The 13,955-nt window shown below is 32.0% G+C and overlaps 2 protein-coding genes across 3 annotated transcripts; both read left to right on the top strand.

Annotated features, from left to right (window-relative positions):
* Positions 1-2,375: 2,375 nt before the first annotated feature.
* LOC137805929 (flavonoid 3'-monooxygenase) lies at positions 2,376-7,352 on the top strand. Its single transcript, XM_068605804.1, has 3 exons — positions 2,376-2,960; positions 6,096-6,539; positions 6,614-7,352. Exons 1-3 carry the CDS (start codon positions 2,514-2,516, stop codon positions 7,262-7,264), a joined length of 1,542 nt encoding a protein of 513 aa, XP_068461905.1. The 5' UTR covers positions 2,376-2,513; the 3' UTR covers positions 7,265-7,352.
* Positions 7,353-7,934: 582 nt separating this feature from the next.
* Positions 7,935-12,670, top strand: LOC137807721 (protein CANDIDATE G-PROTEIN COUPLED RECEPTOR 2-like). 2 transcript variants are annotated; one of them, XM_068608486.1, is made up of 6 exons: positions 7,935-8,393; positions 9,429-9,620; positions 11,363-11,525; positions 11,813-11,837; positions 11,941-12,022; positions 12,099-12,670. In XM_068608486.1, exons 1-6 carry the CDS (start codon positions 8,163-8,165, stop codon positions 12,174-12,176), a joined length of 771 nt encoding a protein of 256 aa, XP_068464587.1. In that variant the 5' UTR covers positions 7,935-8,162; the 3' UTR covers positions 12,177-12,670. The 2 variants fall into 2 exon arrangements, with proteins under 2 accessions (XP_068464587.1, XP_068464586.1); XM_068608485.1 differs by having other exon boundaries at positions 11,735-11,837.
* Positions 12,671-13,955: the final 1,285 nt, after the last annotated feature.

Here is a 13,955-nt window from a genome sequence, read left to right as displayed (position 1 = left end):
TCCGATGGGTTTCTACCTGACGAGTAACGTGTCAAGGTTCACATTTGATTTAGATGCAAGGCGAAAAGCTCTTTTTGCCAATTTGGATCAAGGATAGTTTGAGCATAAGTGTGAGGTTCTTTGGTGCTTGTGATGTTACCAAGATATGCACTATGTGTAGAAGAAAATCATGAATTAGAAAGAAAATTATACATAGGATACTGGTTACATTCGGTTGGTCTTCGGTAGTGGTCGAATGATTGACTTGTGATCCCGTTACGTAGTCTTGAAGCCAAGAAGGTGGGGTTGATGTGCGATTGGATCGTCGAACAGGAAGGTCGGTTGGAGAAGGTTCGGTAATGGGTGCTAGACTTCCTAGCGCGGAGAAAAATGTTGGTCTGTTGGAGGTTCAGGTGCATTGTGACGAGTAGGAGAAGATGGTGGATTGAGTAAATGTCGGATAGGAGTGGGTAAGTCAATGTCAATAGCGGGCAAAATATCTTGTAATGGAGGTGAGGATTGCGTATGAGACGGTTAGCAGAATGGAAAAACACTTTCATGGAAGGTGACATCTCAACTTGTAAAAAACGTGTTTGCACCTATATCAAATAACTTCTATCTTTTTTTATTGTGAGGATGATCAATGAAAACGCATAGTCGAGCGCGCGTATCAAATTTTTGCTTAGGTGAAATAACAATTGCGTAATAGAGGCGACCAAAAGTTTTTTAGGTGAGAAAGTGAAGGTGGGTGATTATATAGCAACTCAAAAGGTGATTTATTTGAGACTAAAATAGGAGAACTTGTGTTGTGTTTAAAATGTGTCCATGTTTGCGTTCTACAACTCCATTTTGTTGAGGAGTGTAGACGCAAGTGTGTTGACATTCAATATCTTTTTTGAAAACAAAATTACGCATTGAAATAAATTCCAATTCGTTGTCAACGCGAATGGTTTTAATAGATGCCTGAAATTGATTTTATGTAAATGTAAGGAAGGATTCTAAGAGATGTTTCAGATTCATGATTCATAAGAAATAGCCAAGTACATCTAGTATAGTCATCGAAAAAAAGTTTTACAAAATGAGTTGGGGTTTTATGAGGACCCAATGTCACAATGCAATAAATTAAATGGAGAATGAGATTTTATTGTGCTTCAAGGAAAGTGTAGTGTTCTTTGTTTAACTTCGGGACAAATAATACAATTATTATGAATGAAAGTGAGATGTTTACTAATAGGTAGTAATGAAAATGCAAGTTGTAGACGCTTGTGCCATAAATCAGGGTCGGTCGAAATTTGGTTTGGAAGAGGGATATGTAGTATAAGCCTGCGTATTGTTTACCTGAACCAATCATGTGGAAAAACGCAACCATGTGGAAAAAGAATGACACAACAATTTAGTGAACTGGTTATCTTACTAATAGACTTGAGATTTAAATTAAAAGAAAGAACGCAAACAATAACATCTTTGAGAGTGATATTGTCATTGAATTTAATTGTGCCCGTATATGAGATGGTCGCAGGTGAGCCAATGGGCAAATTAACATTTGGAATAAATGATGATGAAGTGTGTGCGAAAAGTTGTGAATCAGATGCAATGTGATCGGTTGCTCCGTTATCTAAAATTCATGGTTTCGTAAAAGCAGAATCAATAGACGAGTTATGGGCAAACTGACATGACCTGCAGTGCAGCGAGTAAACAACCTTTGCTAATTGCTGAATTTGCTCTCTGTAGTGAAGCCTTGTACCAAGTTTCCATCGGACTCGCGCCTTCTTTGCCAAACATGATCCTTTATTTAGTGAGCATCAAGATCGGTGACCATATAAGAAAATTGTATATAAGTATATAAGAAAATGGTAAGAAAATAAGAAGACAAGAAAAGAATATGATATTTAAGAAGATGGTAAGAAAATAAGAAGATAAGAAAAGAATATGATATTTAAGAAGATGGTAAGAAAAAATGGTAATGTCTTCTTCTTTTGTGTCCATGTATAGAAAAAAAAATATATACACTTTATTTCTAAATCAGAGTCCCTAAATTACAAGCTAAATTATGTGATGGTCTACTAATAATAAGATTTTATCATTATCAAATTAATTATGTATAATCACCTATAATTTGATAATTATTATTTCTTTAATATATTTTAGTTCATCATTAATTTTAGGAAGAAAATTTGTTATCTTCTCACAACTATTTATTTTTTCATTTATAAAGTTTAAATTCAAGATTAATTAAGACATATCGATATTAGCTCATTCTTCTAAAGATTGCAGGTTGTTCTGATTTTGAAAATATTATTATATATTAATTCTACTTTGTTCAATGCAATTTTCTATCATGACAATGATCACACATACTAACATTTGACTGAAAGTTAAATCCAAACACAGCCTAATGATTGTCTAATACTAAAGAAAAATCTTCCACTGAATAACACACATAAAATTTCCCTTATATAACACACTAGGTTGTGCTGCTTTTGTATCCGACACCATTGTTGAAAGCACGTTGCTCACATACATAATCCATATCCATGTCACCTTGGCTTTTAGCTTTTGCTACTACTATCGTAGCAGCTATCCTTATTTACAGTCTTTTCAAGCTCAGAACCGCGCATTCAGTACCACTGCCACCAGGGCCAAGCCCATGGCCCATAGTAGGAAATTTGCCTCACATGGGCCGTGCGCCACACCAGGCCCTCGCAGCTATGGCCCATAAGTATGGCCCGCTCATTTACCTCCGGTTGGGCTTTGTTGACGTTGTGGTGGCGGCTTCCGCCTCCGTGGCAGAGCAGTTCTTGAAGGTTCACGATGCGAAGTTTTCGAACCGGCCACGGAATTTCGTGAACAAGTACATGAGCTATTACAAAGAAGACTTTGGGTTTGCTTCCTATGGCCCAAGGTGGCGGTTACTGAGAAAAATAAGCTCAACTCATATGTTCTCTGGTAAGGCCCTGGATGATTTTAGAGAACTGCGTGAGGTCAGCATCATTTCCATATTCCATATCAATTTCCATTAATCATATAGCAATATTATCGTATTATTTATCGACTTAAAAAACTTCTCTTTTTTCATAAACTAATTTTAGTTTATTAATGAGATTTTTTTCTTGTTTTCCCACCTAAATTTATATTAAAAAAAATCTAAATAAATTATTAGTTTCATTTCTCACTTATCATAACAAGTACTGAAAGAGGTAGTTGGGGAGACTTTGCAGGATTGGTGGATGAAAATATGAAAATGGACAAATGAACAAAAATTTACGATTCCAAAGTCGTATACTGTGAATACGAAACAACAGTGTCAACAGGAATTACGACTGTTTTGTAAAATTTGAATAGAATTAACCCATTCATATACGATTTTATTTAAGTCTGTCTCAATTTTTTTAAAAGAAAGTTGTCACTTCGGATAATAACTTTAGTGTTAAAATTATATAAAAATTTGCACTTCAGATTTTAGTGTATTTCATTTGAGTGGAATTTGTCATTTCTATGGATGACTTTTAATTTGTTTTTCCGTAGAAATAATTAATATATTTTTAAATAAAAATGTGTGTATAATATTTAAAATTTGTTTAAAATTACATGTACCATTTATAAAGTTTTATTTTAAAGTATATAAGCTTAATTTTTTTATTTAAAAAATTATAAATAAAATTGAAAATTTAAAACTATTTTTTTAACAAATTGTAGACTTTAATAATATTTAAAAAAAATGTAAACATTTTTAATTTATCGCATAATCTATTTTTAACCAAATTTATTTAAAATACTTTCTATAGTTTTAATATATCAAGATTTAAAAAAATAAAATTAATTCTTTATTTTTTTATGCTTTTTCTAAATAATATTTTTGAAATTATATACTATAAAATAAAATTTTACACAAGATTGTTAGCCAGTTATTAAATTATTATATACATATTTTTATTTTAAAAAATATATTTATTATCATTTTGATGAGAGAAAAAAAAACAATTTAAGTCGTCGTCAACTAAAATGGGGTAAATTTCATATCTAGCACCATTTACACTTTTATTTCCCTAACTAGCACCCTTTTGTTTTTATTTCCCTATCTAGCACTCTTTTGTTTTTATTTCCCTATCTAGCACCCTTTTATTTTTTATTTCCCTATCTAGCACTTCAAAAATAAATTAAAAAATAATAAATTAATTTTTTTTTTATAATTTTAGTTTTGAATGCATTAAAAAATAAATATTTTTAATGTTTAAAATAGTTAGAAATATAATTAATGAATAAAGAAATGTGTTTTTACAAAATAAAAATAAAAAAGTAATAAATTTAAAATGTTTAGTTTAAAAATTATTTTTTTAAGAATGAATAAAATAAAAAATTAAACTCTACGAGAACATAAAAGTTGAATATATAAACATAAATTAGTATTTATTTTATTATTATTGATGATGTAATTATGTTAATTTAAAGTAAAAAATACAGGACATAATTATAAAAAAAAACAAAGTTAAATAAGGACTGATATGTACATAAAGGAACAAGAAAAAAAAAATGTTCATATTGTCAAACACCAAGACACACATAAAGAATATGTCCCAACATTACTGGATTGTGCACTTCTCGTCATTAATTATGTTTCATTTCGCATAAACTATTTAATGTATCATTGAATAAAATATTAAATGAATTATCATCTTTCATTTATTTTCATTTTTATGATCAACATATACTTATTTAGTATCGCCTTATATCTCTTATATTTATCTTATTTGAATTTATTTTTATATCTTTTATCTTTATCTTAATTTGTTTTGCCTTTATTTTATATCTTTTATGTTTTTAGTTATTATTTTTTTTTCTACCATTCTTTTTTTTTATTGTTGTTGTTTTTATTTTCTAGACTTTTTTTTTTCATTTTTTGCTTCTCATTTTTAAGCATTAAGTGTAACATTTGCATTAGTTTTTTTTAGGATTTTGCATTTAGGATAGACACTTCAATATTACTTGTGTATCCACTATTAATTAATACTAATTGACTTTATTTTTTTTTGTAATTATGTCATGTATTTTTTACTTGAAATTAACATGATTACATCATCAATAATAATAAAAATAAATAGTAATTTATGTTTATAAATTCAACTTTTATGTTGCTGTAGGGTTTAATTTTTTATTTTCTTCATTCTTAAAAAAATAATTTTAAACTAAACATTTAATTTTTTTTTATTTTATAAAAACTCATTTCTTTATTCATTAATTATATTTTTAACTATTTTAAACATTAAAAATATTTATTTTTTAATGCATTCAAAATTAAAATTATCAAAAAATAAATAAATAAATATTTATTTATTTATTTTGGAAATTGTGCTAGTTAGGGAAATAAAAAATAAAAGAGTGTTAGATAGGAAAAAAAAAAAGGTGCGGGAAATAAAAACAAAAGGGTGCTAGTTAGGGAAATAAAAGTCTAAATGGTGCTAGATAGAGAATTTACCCAATGAGAATTTCAGTTTAAATAATATATACGGTAGTTGTCAACGTCAAATATAATTTTTTTGTTGTATGTTATTTATATGGAAATTATCATCCCAACTACAATCTTCCGTTAAATAAAAATTGGGTAGATTAGTGGGTTTAGGGTTGTACACATTAATGATCACTTCTATTCAAATTTTACATAGTAATCGTATTTTTTGTTGAGAATATTTGTTTTAAACTGAAATTCATACTCATAATTTACATCTTTTACTGTTATAAAAATTTGAGATTTTACTTGTTAATGATGACTTATATATTTTTATAAAGAGAATCATTCGTAATTCACATTTTTTATATAATCATATTATAATTTATAATATTATTATTATTATTTTTATATATATTTAATTCTAAACATGCTTTTTATTATATATATTTATTTTAAATTTATATATAAAGAAAAAAAAGAAATTGTATACAACTAGGTTGTCAAATTATATTTTTCTTTACATAATTTTTGTTGCATTTGTTTATTTTTCTTATTTTGATTACCTAATTACACCATTTTGCTCATTTTCCCGACTTTGCAAGTCCATTCAATTTTTCTAATGGAAATAATATAATAAAGCAACACATAACCTAAACAAATGTATTTACAGAAAGAGGTAAAAAAATTAACACGTAATCTGGCAAGTTCAGACTCAAAAGCTGTGAAATTGGGACAATTGTTGAACGTATGTGCCACCAACACATTGACAAGGATAATGATAGGACGAAGAGTTTTCGATTATGGAAGCAGTGGCTGGGATCCAAAGGCAGATGAGTTTAAATCTATGGTGGTGGAGCTCATGAAATTGTCAGGAGTTTTTAATATTGGTGACTTCATTCCATTCCTGGATTGGCTAGACCTTAATGGAGTAAAAGCCAAAGCAAAAAAACTACGCAAGAGGTTTAATGCATTTTTAACTAGTATTATCGAGGAACATCAGATTTCCAAGAATGAGAAACACCAAAACATATACTTAACCACACTGTTGTCACTGAAAGACACTCCTCAAGAAGGATGCAAGCTTTCTGATGAGGAGGTCAAAGCAATACTTTTGGTACGTATATTCTCCACAGACTATGTGTAACTCTACCTTTTCTCACAATTGATGTAAAGCGATGTCTCTTGCAGAACATGTTTGGAGCTGGAACAGACACACCATCAAGCACAATTGAATGGGCGATGGCTGAACTAATTAGGAACCCGAGAAGCATGGTTCGGGTGCGACAAGAAATAGATAGTGTTGTGGGTGAAGACAGACTTGTGACAGAACTTGACTTGCCCCATCTTCCTTACTTACAGGCTGTGGTGAAGGAGACATTTCGTTTACACCCACCAACCCCTCTTTCTATTCCACGAATTTCTGAAGAGAGTTGTGAGATATTTGGTTACCACATTCCGAAAGGTGCAACTCTCTTGGTCAATGTGTGGGCCATAGGACGTGACCCTAAGGAGTGGTCAGACCCATTGGAGTTCAAGCCTGAAAGGTTCCTCCTTGGTGGTGAGAAGGGTGGCGTTGACGTTAAGGGCAACAACTTTGAGGTAATACCCTTTGGTGCTGGGCGTAGAATATGTGCTGGTATGAGCTTAGGTCTAGTGGAGGTTCAGCTACTCACTGCTACCCTAGCCCATGCATTTGACTGGGAGTTAGAGAATGGACTTGACCCCAAAAGTCTCAATATGGATGAAGCGTATGGGCTCACCCTCCAGAGAGCGGTGCCTCTTTCTGTCCACCCTCGTCCTAGGCTCTCACACCATTTGTATTCATCATCATCTCCATGATTTTCAAGCTATCCTATGTTTTCTCACCTTCCTCTTTTACTAACATGAATGTAATGAATAAATGGTGGGTTAAATAATTCCTCACATTTTCAAATCTGGACAGGTGTATGGTTGATCATGAAAGCCCATAACAATAAGATAGTAACTTTCACTGCAGAAGGATACTACTTTAAGGTCTATAAAAAATGACAAAACCTAAGTCATAATTTATGATAGTGGAACTTGAAAAAAAAAAGGTTAGTGTTTGGAAAAGTTTATTTTGACACTTATAATAATATTTTAAATTAAAAAATAAAATAATAATACAATAGAATGTAGAGTGTATGTATTTTATTGTATGAGATATTAAAGTATCACCATCTTATTGTTTAGATCAAGTTATTCAAAGGGGATACTTTTTATTTTTATTGTAAAATAAGTCTTTATAAAGATTTTATATCCACTGTATTATAAAAAAAAAAAAAAGATGAAGAAAACAAAAGAATAAAGACAAAAAAATATAAGAAAAAATATTCCTTCAATTTTCTTTTTCTTACTTGTAAAACACATCTTATCTAAAGTTATTTTACATTATTATATATGACTTTTGACTGAACAATTTTTCTTGAGTGGAGTATGATTAAGGTGTAATGATTCCGTATTAGTAGATTTACACGCCTAGTGCAAAATTATTGTTAGCATATTAAAGGCGTTAAAAATGTAATAAAAAGTTGTAAATCATGATTGATATCATTACACGGAAACTTTCATCACAAGAAAAGAAAGTGGGTAGTTAACTCCATCATCAACTCAATTTCACGATCTCGTTGAAGAAAAATCCACATTGGCAGGGACCAAACAATGTCCTATGGTTCCCGCAAACCCCTTTTCTTGTTAACCGATCTCAGCCCCTGAAAGCATGTCACAGAGTATCGAAGATGAGGCTTTGTCGCCACTTGGCAGCGATCTGAAGTGCGATGGGTACGGCATCTTCCTTGTCGTTTCGTCCGTCTTGTTCGTTCTGTATCTTGCGCTGCACGCCAAGAAGAATCTCAGCAGCCTCTGTCATCGAGGCTCCTATGTTGTTGTTTCCTATTATGCCCTCCTCTGGCTCGTTACGCTTTTAAACCTCGCATGGTCTTCTCTTCAGGTACACCACACCACATCGCATCTTTCCTTTTTTTATATATTGTTTTCTCCTCTGCTTCCATGCTCATTTGAGATATCTATGGACTGGTGGTGTAAAATGTTTCACACTATGACGAAGTAAGAAATCGTTCTACTCATGATTTTAATCTTTAGAGACTGAAAGCTGGGAAGAGGACTTTTGAAGTCCAACAGCATAATTACGTAAAAAAAGAAGAAGCATGAAACAACTAGTTTTATTTAAATTGTTCAATTAACAAGAGTGGCGTTGTGAGCTGGATCTATCATATCTTTGTGAATGAACAAAGATAGGTGTTCAAGATGAAAGCAAAAGGGTGGTTCCGGCGAGGCAATGATGATTTCTAGCAGGCGGTCGAGGTGGAAGGATGGGAGGCAGTCACCTGCAAGAACTCTCAACAAGTCAAGAACAAGGCTCATGGAGTGGTGGGTGTGTTTGCGAAGCTGTGATCTCATGAGGGTGCACGAGAGTACCAACGATGACGGTGTTCATGACCGGGGTCCAACATCAAGGTTGGCGTTAATTCAGAACAAAAGGAAAAATAGATGAAGTGATAAGTTTTATTTAAAATGTTTAATTTACTATGCTATCTATTCATAATTCCCAACACCTATGACTATGGATATGTTATTACTTCAAAATTGCGCGTGAGTGTATAACATGTAATTTTTTCAAATTTAAAAATATATACATTAAGGACATACCAAGTAATATTTTGAAATGTATCACAGACGCAAATAGCATACCAGTTACCATCAGAGTATACACCCACATGCTATATATTATACAATTAAAAATCTGCATTTAAGTTTTTCAGCTACGTGGCTCTGTTTGCTTTTGAGTCCAGTGGGTAAAAGTAATCTGTATGGGTGCAAAATCTACGTCATAGCTTTTCCATTTCTGTGTGTGCTTCATTGTAAATTTTGATTATCACTTTAATTTACTCCCATTCAGTTGGCAGTAGGATTTGTACCTTTCCTTCTTTTAGCCTTTCAGTTCTTGCTTTTTTTGCTTAAGCAGGCATGGCAGTGTTCTCATGGAAAGGAGGTTGCATGGAATCTGCTGTCCTTATTCACAGCGTCTGGTATGCTATGTCTAGAGATAAGCTTGATAGCTTTCTTACTGAAGGATAACTATATGAATGGCATGGAAGCTCTAGCACACTCTTTCATTGCATCAGGGATTGTTGTCTTTGTGGATACCCTTCTTAAGGTGAGTTTGATTTTCATTCACATTAGTTATGTCTCAACTTGCTTATTCTTTCTTGGTTTCGTTAAACTTTCCGTTTTATGAATAGCATTTGGTTTTCTTCCTACCCTGGTTTGTTTCTTGTTGTCAATGTAACTTGGTCTTACTCTACATCACAATTGTAAATATAACAGCTCAGGAAAGAAGTCACTAATATTAGCTACATTGATCTCTACCAATGGTGCAACCTTCATTGAAGAACTAATGGGTGCAACAAACACAGCTCTTAAGAAAGTTTTGCAGTATGAAACATAATGTTAAACAAACTTTGCCTTTGAAATGATAAGTGAACTTGTTTTGGCAGTGATTCTACATTTGTGGTACCTGTTGCTGTGTTCATGGGTGGCTGCTTTCTGTAACAACTATTAATTAGTCTCCTTCTGCAGTAAATGTTCATGATCCAAATTTCCAAAAGTCATGTTGAGTTAGCCATCTCCTTTTAGAGAGTTTACTCCAAAATGTTTCTGAGCCTTTTCTTTTTGTCATATTGTTGAACTCAACTCCATCATTCTACGGAAAACGTCATGTGTATTTTATGTAATCTCTTTAATACTAACAAAATGAGAAAGGTGGTTGTTATTTACTAAAAGAAGTTCATAAGCTCCCAAATTTTGACTGTATTCGTCCTTGCCAGTATTAGGCATCTCTCAAATTTCTCAGAATTGAAAACCCATAGGCTTGTGCCTTACAAGTTTTTCTTAATTTCTAATAGAAAGTTCGTGTATGGATTAATGTGGTTGCATCACCATTTTTTACTCCCATATCCTAATTAATAGTGCTTTATCACTTCCATATTAAATTTTCCCTTACGGCACAGCTGCCAAGTTGAATACATAAAAGGACCTAGATGTGTCGTCTTGGTCTGACAGATGTAGCTTATTCTCTCTTAATTAAATGCTCGCATGTAGTATGGTATATTTTTTAAACTGTAATATATTTCTCTTTAATCACGTGATATGTCAATGGGGTGCTTTTAACTGCGGAGACTTTAGTCTTTAATTTCAATTGGAAGCTTCCTTCTAGATCACTTCAAGACATTAGCTACAATTGTGACACAAGATTCATAGCATGCTGTGAAACTCTTATTAAAAAAGTTTTAGCGCAATTCAAGACTGTTAGGCTAAAAGATATCCCAGTGAGGATTCAAATATGATATTTTAATAAATGAGGAAATATTATTCTCGGATTGTTACCATAAATTACTAATTATATATCTGCATAAATGTCTTCAATACGTTAAAATACAGCTGAAATTTTGCTCGCATCACCCCACCTTAGATGTATGATGTATCAAATAGGAAATAACAAATTGTTGCAGTTATTCTAGGGACACTATTTTATTGTTTTAGAATTTAACTTGTCATTTGAGTTAGGTTCTATTCAATTGTGATTATATGCTGTATCTCATTTCTTTGAGGATTACTTATCCTTGATCTGTAACTTTCCCATTCTCTTCAATATGAATTTCAATTTGCAGTTTCTTTCCTAAACAAACAAAAAAATACGGTGGTTTCAACCTGCAATGGTTTTCCATTCATGTCTGTTTCTCATTGCATATGATATTAGACACAGTGCCACATCGTTTATGCCCTGTCAAGTGTTCATTGTTCTATAGGTGTTAATTACTCAAACTGCCTTTAACTGTCATCCCCTTTTATGCATTATTTCGTGATTTATCTTTTGCTGATTAAGCATTTCCTTATCAGGCAATATATGTTTTTGGATTTGGGGTCCCTTTGTTCAATAACCATGTTGGAAGCACTCATACAATCAAGTGGAGTTTATGGATAGTACATAAGTTATTGCTTGCTGCAGCATATAGTTTCATTTTGTTTGCACATTTCTCCAAATGGAGAGAGAAGCTACCACGTGAGTATAACTTCTGACTGTGTGGATAGCTTTTTTGTGCACCTAGAAGGGACATTCACACTTTCCAAATGAGGAAACATGGAAGTGATATTAGTGTATCATTGAGTAGAACATCTGTTTACATAGACATTAGGCACAACTTTCTGCCAAACACCCTAATTCTGTTACCAGTTATATTCCAAAAGATTAATTTTCTTTCATCTTTGCAGCAAGACCAGCTTTTTACAACTATGTTGCCGTAATGTTTGTCCTCAGTGTGATTAGCCTGTTTGCTTGTGGACTCGCAGGAATTGGCATTGGACTCGGCAATTGGTAACACTATATATCTTCTTTTCAATTAGGACTTAGAAGAGGTATTTAATTATCATCTCGATAACTTAAACTCTGAATAACAGATAATGCTTTCCATCTGCAGGTTGTATGATGTCACTGTGCTTTGTTATCACTCTTTGTATCTTCCATTTCTTTACGTTACTTTTCTTGCAGATTTCTTCCGGGTAAACATTCAGTGTTATTTACTGTTTCTTTTTGGTTTCTATAATATATGCATGAACATCATAACTTGTACTGCAGGAGGAAGATTTCCTTTTGGACACTGCATATTATTCCGAGATGAAAGATGCTGGATTCTTTGATGCTGACTGGGAATAATTCTTCAACAAATTATAAATGGAACCGACATGCATATGTTGTCTGTGCACTGTAAATACTAGACTTTCTAACAAATTCAAGCTCAACTCTGCTCCGTCAACATCTCGATGATATATGTTGGATTGTATGATCGTACCTGCCTGTGAAATGCTTTTATAGGAACAGTGCTTTCATATTCATCATATTTCTATCAACTAACATACCAAGAAATGAGCTTGTTCATGAAAACCAAAATAGGCTCCAGAATCCACATAGCATTAAAATGTATTTCTGAAGAATAGGTAGTGTCTCAGGTTGTCATCAGCAACTTCATTTTGCAATTTTACCTGCGTATGAAAAGTTCATAGTTTTGGTAAAATCTTGTCCATCATCTCCATATCAAAGACCCACATGATATTGGATTAAACATATATTGGCCTCTGCATTTTATATTTTATAATATGCGCCTTCCGATGCATAGCATTTTGCATTGCGTGGCTTTTGGTTTTGGAGAATGTTGGTTTGCATTCAAGGGTAGTAAGGAACTGTCGGGGAGATATTTATTGACTGATTATTTTTTCCTAATAAATGAATCTTTCATAAAGAATGGAAACATTCTAGCTTTAGGTTGTTAATTTCTGTAGTCTTTATTATATTTGATGCATTCAATAACTACTTTAAGAAGACTCTCTAGTCAAAACCTTTCCGTTGTTGAAATATCTTAAAATAGTGTGTATCAATAAAGGAATACTCCAAGTATTATCTAATTTAAAAAGTTATTCTAACTAAAAAGAAATATATAAAGAAAAATATTGTTGACACTAATAGAAATTTGAGATAACAAATGTAAAATATCATTTGAAAACTTGGAAAATTATACTATAAAATAAAATCTTTATATTTACATGTATTTAAGTGTTGTCTTAAGTTGATATATATAGTCATTTAAATTTTTTGTTTTTTTATATTATTGACTCTTGTTATCAATCACATGTTGATTTCATCGTATCATCATAATTATCCACTTTCGGTAACCACAATCACTATGTACTCTACTAATGAACAATCTAAAATCGACCACTACGACTATAACATGAATAAGTGACTCTTTTACACAAACATGTGGTTATCCAGGTTGATATATGTGATCATTTAAGTTTTTTGTTTTGCACAATACTAATTTTAATTTTTCAGTCACTAGCTAGATTCATTATATTATTATAGTTACCTAGTTTCGGTAACAACCACCAATAAATAGTTTAAAACTGATTATCACAAAGTTACAACACAAACTAACATCAACCACACACCAAACAGACTCCACCACACGAAATGTCTGTAAACTAACCAACATCATGCTTGAAACGCCAACACAACCAATCACCTTCAATGTCATAAGGACGAAATCGAAAAAATAGATGAGAGAAACGATTAAAGAAGTCCTCAATGATGAAAAAAAAAACTTAAAACAAACCTAAATCGATTTTTAAAATCATTCAAAGCTCTCAACTCATTAATTTTTTTTTTCTACATTAATAGTTGTATTGATAGTTGTTAAGAGGGAGTTTGCCATGTGGGAGTGTTTAGATATAAGAAGTCATGTATAAATTCGCTAAAAGATGAGCATATATAGTTGGTAGTGTGAAAGAAACAAAAGTTATGATATTGAATTAATAGCTTTTGGGGGGCTCAAAGCTAAATTAATAGTATTTCGGGGTTCAAAGTTAATTTAATTCTGTACTTGTTGTGAATCGTAGACCTCTTTGCCCTTCCATTAGACCTAACCAAACCCATGTTGTG

Source organism: Phaseolus vulgaris, chromosome 3 (genome assembly GCF_000499845.2).
Source record: "Phaseolus vulgaris cultivar G19833 chromosome 3, P. vulgaris v2.0, whole genome shotgun sequence".
In the NCBI taxonomy this organism is placed as follows: Eukaryota; Viridiplantae; Streptophyta; class Magnoliopsida; order Fabales; family Fabaceae; genus Phaseolus; species Phaseolus vulgaris.
This window is presented reverse-complemented; position numbering and strand designations above follow the sequence as displayed.

Bases quoted from the DNA above. Each gene is read 5' to 3' on its own strand.
- LOC137805929 (XM_068605804.1), top strand. From the start codon at position 2,514: ATGTCACCTTGGCTTTTAGCTTTTGCTACTACTATCGTAGCAGCTATC. The intron at 2,961-6,095 runs GTCAGCATCATT...ATGTATTTACAG, and splicing joins ATTTTAGAGAACTGCGTGAG to AAAGAGGTAAAAAAATTAAC. The intron at 6,540-6,613 runs GTACGTATATTC...TGTCTCTTGCAG, and splicing joins AGGTCAAAGCAATACTTTTG to AACATGTTTGGAGCTGGAAC.
- LOC137807721 (XM_068608485.1), top strand. From the start codon at position 8,163: ATGTCACAGAGTATCGAAGATGAGGCTTTGTCGCCACTTGGCAGCGAT. The intron at 8,394-9,428 runs GTACACCACACC...TTGCTTAAGCAG, and splicing joins TCGCATGGTCTTCTCTTCAG to GCATGGCAGTGTTCTCATGG. The intron at 9,621-11,362 runs GTGAGTTTGATT...TTTCCTTATCAG, and splicing joins TTGTGGATACCCTTCTTAAG to GCAATATATGTTTTTGGATT.